The following is a 7,161-nucleotide window of genomic DNA, read 5'->3' on the forward strand; positions in this document are numbered from 1 at the left end:
GTAATAAGAAGCGACTGAGCGAGTCCCTACAGTGGTCGGAAGAAAGGAGGATTTTTGAAATCCTGTCCGAAGATGGCTTTACGCAGAATGGAATCAGATATCTCACTGCCTTGGCGAAGGCAATCTACATGTATCAGGATGGCAACCCTGTGGTGGACTACTCACATTTCGACCATAAAGGGACATGGAAAGAGAAGTTTTTCAGCAAATCAAAGAAAAAGAACCTGTTACGAGAGGCAGTCCCACTGACCCGCACCGGCAATCAGCACCGGTTCCTCCATAGGTCCATCCTGGAATATTGTCTAGCGCGAGCGGTTTTTGAGCCTCAAGCAAAGACCAGTACATTTGTGAGCGTTGACATGGACGCTAATCTGAAACAAACTAAGGCTGTTGGACTTAGTCGCCAGAAGAGCTTCAGCTCTTGCTACAGTTTCGAGGCCACAGGCAAGAAAAAAACCGAACATCATCACCACAGCGACCCAGAGGCCCCTAACGAAGCGTCTCCATTAGTATGGAGGAGCTTAGTGAACGAGCCTTCCATCTTGCAATTCCTTGTAGACCGTGTTCGATTAGAGCCTGTTTTCAAACAGCAACTATACAATTATGTTGAATTATCAAAGGTAGATGACAAATGGCGGATCGCCGCTGCAAACGCCATGACGATCTTGGTACGAGCAGGTGAAACATTTATTGGGGCCGATCTCCGTGGTATTCAGATTCCAGGCGCAGATCTCAGCCGTGGTATTTTCGAATCTGTGCGGCTACAAGGGGCTGATCTGAGGAAAGTTAGCTTTCGAAACTGTTGGCTACGAAAAGCCGATATGACAGGCGCGAGAATGGATGGTGTACAGTTTGGCGAATGGCCATCCCTCCAGGAAGAGAGTGGGGCAATGTCCGCAGCGTACTCGCCTGATGGGAAGACATTCGCTGTTGGGCTTCTTGACGGCCCCATCAGCGTCTATGAGACTGTAACATGGACAAAGCTCTGTACCTGGCATGACCGCAGTGATGCATTCTTCTTTACATATTCGCCCGACAGTCGACATATTGCTGCTTGGAATGATGACCACATGGTCGTTGTGAGAGATGCTGCGTCAGGAGCATTGGTTCACAGCATGCAAGGCCATATAGACAGAATCCGTTGTGTGGCGTACTCACCAGATGGCCAGTATCTCGCTTCAGCTGGAGACGACGGAACAGTACGTTTGTGGGATTCACAATCAGGCTTACTCAAGTACTCATTGGAAGGACACACCGGTTGGACTCTGAGCTTAGCCTTTTCCCCTGACAGCGGCCAACTTGTATCAGCCAGCAGAGACAGTACGGTACGGATATGGGATATGGCATTGGGAAAAGAGTTGAAGGTGCTAGAGCACGAGAATGAGACTGTCCAAGTCTTGTATTCGCCCAATAATAGTCATGAAATCATCTCCCGTGGGAACGACCATAATGTTTACGTATGGAATGTTTGCTCAGGTGAATTGGAAAGGACATTAAGGAACGAAGATCTGGTAGAGGGCATTCAGTATTCACCTGATGGGAAGTTTGTCGCTTCATTCGCTTCTTTGAGTGTGACTGTATGGAACTTGCAAACTGGAGTTGACAGCTACAAAATTCATATTGACGCAGACAACATCCTAGATCTGAAGTACTCGCCTAGCGGAGACCAGATTGCCATTTGTGGTAGTGACAATGCTGTGCGAATTTGGGACTCTCGAACTGGACGACCGATCAACACACTTTATGGTCATACCCCATGGGTTTACGCTATTGCCTATTCACCCAGTGGTCACCAGATCGCATCCATCCATAATGACTCCACGGTCCGTCTTTGGGATTCTGCTCTGCCCTGGCAGTCGTCTCACGGCTCAAACATCCACACACAACCAATTCGATCTGTCGAATTATCGCCCTCTGGACGGCAGGTTGCCTCGTGTAGCGATGATGGAACAGTGCGTGTGTGGGATGGGCGTACAGGACACCATATCTATATGCTACAAGGGGACATGCAAACAAAATACAACATCAAGTATTCACCTGATGACCGATTCTTGGCCTCTTGTGACAACAAACAGGGTTTACGCCTTTGGGATTCAAAGACGGGTCAGTTTATTCGCACCTTTGAGCCCCTAGTAGAGCAGAATGGTTTCATCATGGCGTTAGATTTTTCGCCCGTTAGTGGCCACCAAATTGTCGGCGGGCATAGTGGAGGGAGCGTGATCCTATGGAACACACATACTGGAGCGCACATCCACACATTCCAGGAATCTAGCTATGCAGCCTGGTGTGTAATGTTTTCACCTAAAGGCGAACAAGTGCTTTCATGTGATCGCACCGGCAAAGTCAATGTCTGGGATTTACAATCTAAAGACCTTGTATGGTCCGCAATGGGAAATTTAGCTAGTATGGCTCTACGCACTGCTATGGTATACTCGCCTGATAGTTCGAAAGTCGCATTTGTGCACTCGGACGACAAGTTGGGTCTCTGGGATGCAGAGACAGGCCTCATCTACCAGAATGTCGACCTTCAAGGGCTGGTACAACTGTCAAGTGCATTTTCTCCATGTGGCCAACAGTTGGCTTTGGGATGTAAGGATGGCGCTACCGGCGTTATCGATACTGAATCTGGAAGGTATTTGCTTTCTCTTCAAGGACATACTGGCGATGTCCTTGCCATTTCTTATTCGCCTGATGGCCAGTATATTGCTTCAGGCAGTAAAGACAGAACCGTCCGGTTATGGGACCCACGGTCGGGTGAGAACTTAGCTACGATCGACCATGTGGGTGGTATTATCAGGACATTAACGTGGAACATCACTACAGAGGGCTACTTCCTGGTGACTGGATGCGACGACTCTTCTGTCCGAAAATGGCAAATCGTTAATGAAAAGGGTGAAGCGAGCAGCAATGGCGACCTAGATGAACGTCAATATCATTTAAAATGGAGTACTGGAAGGACAGTTCTGTATGTTGATAAAGCGTGTATTCAAGGTGTTACTGGACTAGGTGATGCCAATAAGAAACTTCTGAAGGAGCGTTGCGTCGTTGGAAATCCATCGGAACGTTTGAATATCCAAGAGGTGAGCAAGAAGTTCCTGAAAGCAGCAACGGCAGCAGCAACAACATCCAAGAAATCATTCTCTGCTAGCAACAAATACAACCGACCGCGCTCCAAATCCAGGCCAAAGTCGACCGAGTTTAACAGATTCAGTATGTCGAACGTGACCCATATGACCAACATGTCCAGCATGTCCTTTAAGGAAAACAGGACTGTGTCAGCGATAGTAGAAACAGATAGTAGCGACATCAACTATGATCATAAGCACAACGACAGCCCTGACCACAACCACAACCACAACCACAACATCAGTCAGAGCAAAGCCGATAACAGCAGCACCGCTCTTAGTCACATCAATCACAACCACAGCTATAACGCCGACCACAACGGCAACAGTAACAACAGCAACAGCAACAACAATAGCAGCAACAGCAGTATCGCTCGTAACCACGTCAGCCACAACCACGACCATTCCCATAACTTTAATAGCTCTAAAGGGCAAATCCTGATATCATGGGGTGATTCGCCAAACAGTGGCCTGAGACTCTCGTGTACTACATGCAGTTTTGTACAGACATTTCAATGTAGCTGCAATGGCTGTAAGCAACCTAAAGAAGAATAACAATAATAATAGCAATAATATCAATGATAATAATAACTGCGATAATGCTAATAGCAATAATAATAATAATATATAGTAATATTAATGATAATAGTAATAAAACCCCTTTGACCTTCTGATTACTGCGATAATTTTTTCTATTTGGACAATCGATATAATTACATTGCCATACTCTTACAATAATATGTGGGTCTAACTGATATCACAATCCCTAATAGGATGCCCTACGATCAGCTACAGGCTCCTCCAATGGCCAAGCGTCCACTGAATCTCTTTGATTTCCATCTTTGGTGCCGTGCGTATAAACTCAACTCAATGGAAGGCAAGTAATTGCAAAGCTTCATGTTGATTGATATAGTCTTTGTGTATGAAAAGCATTCACTGATAATTAGGGTGACACATGACTTTTTTTTTTAAATATCAAAAAGTTATTATGCTTTAATTAAATGAAATGCTGAGGATGAATTTCAGATGCCTAACGAAGTTAGAAAGTGGAGACATGGTATATAAAAGGAAGGTGGATAATAGAAAGCGCAGTACTTAATTCAAAAGGAGAAGAGGTTGACTGATAGATTAAAGAGGTAAAAGAGAAAAGTGCTTGTTTCTTGAAATGAAAATGACTAAGAACTGCAGTCATTACACAAATGCTTTGGAGACCTTAAACAGGGTGTGCGATATATTAATATATTGATAATGCTTATTTTTGAATGGCAATGTCTCCGTGCAAACGTTCTGATTCCTTTGTCTGTTCTGCTGCATAGCGCCTCGAGCTTTTCTGTGGTAAGATTGTGCATGTGCCGCGTTGGGGTGCAAGTGGGAGGAAAGTACATTGGGGTCGATATCCTGCGGCTTTGAGCCCATCTCGGTTAAGAAATGAAGTGGGCATATATCCCATGATCAGTTGTCGTAACAGCCGGTCGGACCATTTTTGACCAAACATGATCTTACCCTGCATCTTGCTCGACTTGAACTGAAATTCAACATATGGATGCCGCTGTTCTTTATAATCTTGAAAGGCAGCCGTAATGTTTTGTGGTGTTGCACAATCCGCAATTTCATACAGACAGTTGGCCAGGATTACAGCATCTTGTAGTGCATTCACTGCACCTTGACCGCGGCTTGGTGACATTTTATGTGCAGCTTTGAAATGTTTAATAGCAGATATTCAACAGCAAGAGCAAAAATTCGCATTAGAATGAAATATAAAGGGTGCACATCTTCTACATTTTTAACTTGATCTTTTTTCTTTCTTTTGGCACCTACCATCCCCAATCAACACGGTACGGCCATGGTACCAGGTCTCAAAGAGTTTTTCTTCTAAAAAGACCTTGGATATTCTGTTGCGCGGGGTTGCGTCCACAATCTGCCCGAGAGGCCCATAGGATGTAGGGAAGTTGTATACTTCTTTGATCAGGTCATCATTCCCTTCGGGTCCCCATTCTGAGGTGCGAAACGCCATATCATCAGCTGCAGAGGACTTTAATTGCATTTGCACCCCCCAACATATCTTATTGTTTGGTACAGTGATTGTATGCCACTACAAATTTGTTTGAGATGTGTGGTTGTGAATATGGATGCATATCAAAGCAAACAAACAAACAAACACAAATATGAGCTTAGGAAGTCAGAAAGTCGGCCAGAGAATGTAGAAAGTATACAAATATTTGCTCACTTTCACTTACAGTATAGGGCTTCCCTTTACCAAAGACAAATCTGAAATGGGTATAGTTATCCTTCAGGTCTGGAATCTTTTCATTGTCTAATGGATCTGTGGTCCCAACCATAGTCATGTATCCAATCTTGAATCCTAGAGTATCGCTGATCGGTAGTAAATTTTGTTGTCTTAGATATTTATAAAGACTTTGACGGACACCTGAGTAAGCCCCATCTGCACCGACAATAATATCTCCTAAATAGGACGAGTTGTCCGAGCAATGAATGATGACTCCACCTTCAGCTGGATGCTCGATGGAGAGTACTTTTTTCCCGAAGAGGATCTTGTGTGATGGCACTTGAGCCAATAATAAATTGTAGAACTCTGGTCGAGAGAACACAAAGGTTTGATAGCCAACCCTTGTTTTGGGACAATAGTAGAAATTAGAAAAGGTTAAATTATGATTATTGTACTGTGACAAAAAAGAGGAGTCCATGTGTTTACAGGAATAGACCACCATTTGCAATATAGGAGATGTAAAAAAGAGAGAGGTCGTCATACTTATCAACGAAAGCTTTGCCTTCTTTATATCGGATCTTGGTCATGTCTTCATTGTACAGGTGCATCCCGGGAATTGAGAAGCTGATCTTTTTTAGCTCATCGAACAAGCCTAATTGCTCAAATACTGGAAGGATGTTCACGTTCAGTGCTAGGATGGCGCCTATTGCAAAATAGAGAATAACTTTATTTTAAGTTTCCAGCATGAATCCTATATAAACGTACATGGATAAGGGAGGTTGCCGTCAACATGTATTTACATTGCCCTTTTTTTACCTAATGTCTTCACTGTTGTAGCGCGTTCAAAGATAGTATATGGTATGTTGGCACGTTCTAGGAGGGTACCCAAAAAAAGGCCTGCGATACCACCGCCAACTATCATTACATTGGGAGGGTTGGTTCGAGTATTCATTATTGAGCTATAAAGTTAATATATATGGTGGGTACAGAAAGGTAATATCGCAAAAGCGTGAGACTAACAAGTGAATGAGAAACAGTGGGCGATAGAATGAGTGAATGAGATGGTCGCAATTAGGGAAGTGAGGAAGAGAGAGGGAGAGGGGGGGGAGAGGGGAGGAGAGGGGTATAAGAATGTTTTCATTGAGATGCAACCACATCTATGCTCCTTGTCTGTTGTTTAACCATCCAGCAATGGTGGTTGCACAGAAAAAAGAATGTTAGTTAGTAATTGCGTTCAGACTCCATGCGGCGACAATCAATGTATGGCAGTTTTGTGTTCTTAGATCTCTTTCTCTTTCTCTTTCTCTTTCTCTTTCAGAAGAAGAAATAATCAAGCTCTTCCCCTGTACAAGTTTAGGAACAGACGCTTGCACTTCACTGCAAACAGTAATGTGCATAGTTGGCGGTCATGGACATGGACATATTTGCAATCCATCTATCCTCACATGGCAACTTTTTTCTCTCTTACCATCCAGAATTCGCAATGCTCTTTTCCACTGTCCTTCATTTAATCCCAAGAAAAAAAAAAAACGTGTGCTCTCGTTTCCTTCAAGGAATATGTGCTACCAAATGAACATGAAAATATACTTCTCTTTAATCCTTGTGTAACTGTGTAACCTGCTGCTCAATGGTCACTGCTTATTACTGTATCTTAGTCTGCCACACTTTCTCCTTCTCCTTTGGAATATATTTTTGTCTGGCATCTTTATTTACTTCTGCTTGCTGCTATGAGTCAAGCTTACTACTTTCCTTTCCATACATCGATAATCATGTATACTCCTTTTATTCTAAAGGTGCATCAAAATTGGG

At 43.7% G+C, this 7,161-nt stretch overlaps 1 protein-coding gene across 1 annotated transcript; it reads right to left on the bottom strand.

Annotated features, from left to right (window-relative positions):
• Positions 1-4,377: 4,377 nt before the first annotated feature.
• On the bottom strand, positions 4,378-6,304 carry BCR41DRAFT_392420 (hypothetical protein; the record flags this gene model as incomplete). The annotated part of the gene is made up of 5 exons (XM_022028451.1): positions 4,378-4,820; positions 4,944-5,157; positions 5,363-5,753; positions 5,896-6,055; positions 6,169-6,304. 5 exons carry the CDS (start codon positions 6,302-6,304, stop codon positions 4,378-4,380), a joined length of 1,344 nt encoding a protein of 447 aa, XP_021885665.1.
• Positions 6,305-7,161: the final 857 nt, after the last annotated feature.

Source organism: Lobosporangium transversale (assembly GCF_002105155.1).
Source record: "Lobosporangium transversale strain NRRL 3116 chromosome Unknown BCR41scaffold_3, whole genome shotgun sequence".
Classification (NCBI taxonomy): domain Eukaryota; kingdom Fungi; phylum Mortierellomycota; class Mortierellomycetes; order Mortierellales; family Mortierellaceae; genus Lobosporangium; species Lobosporangium transversale.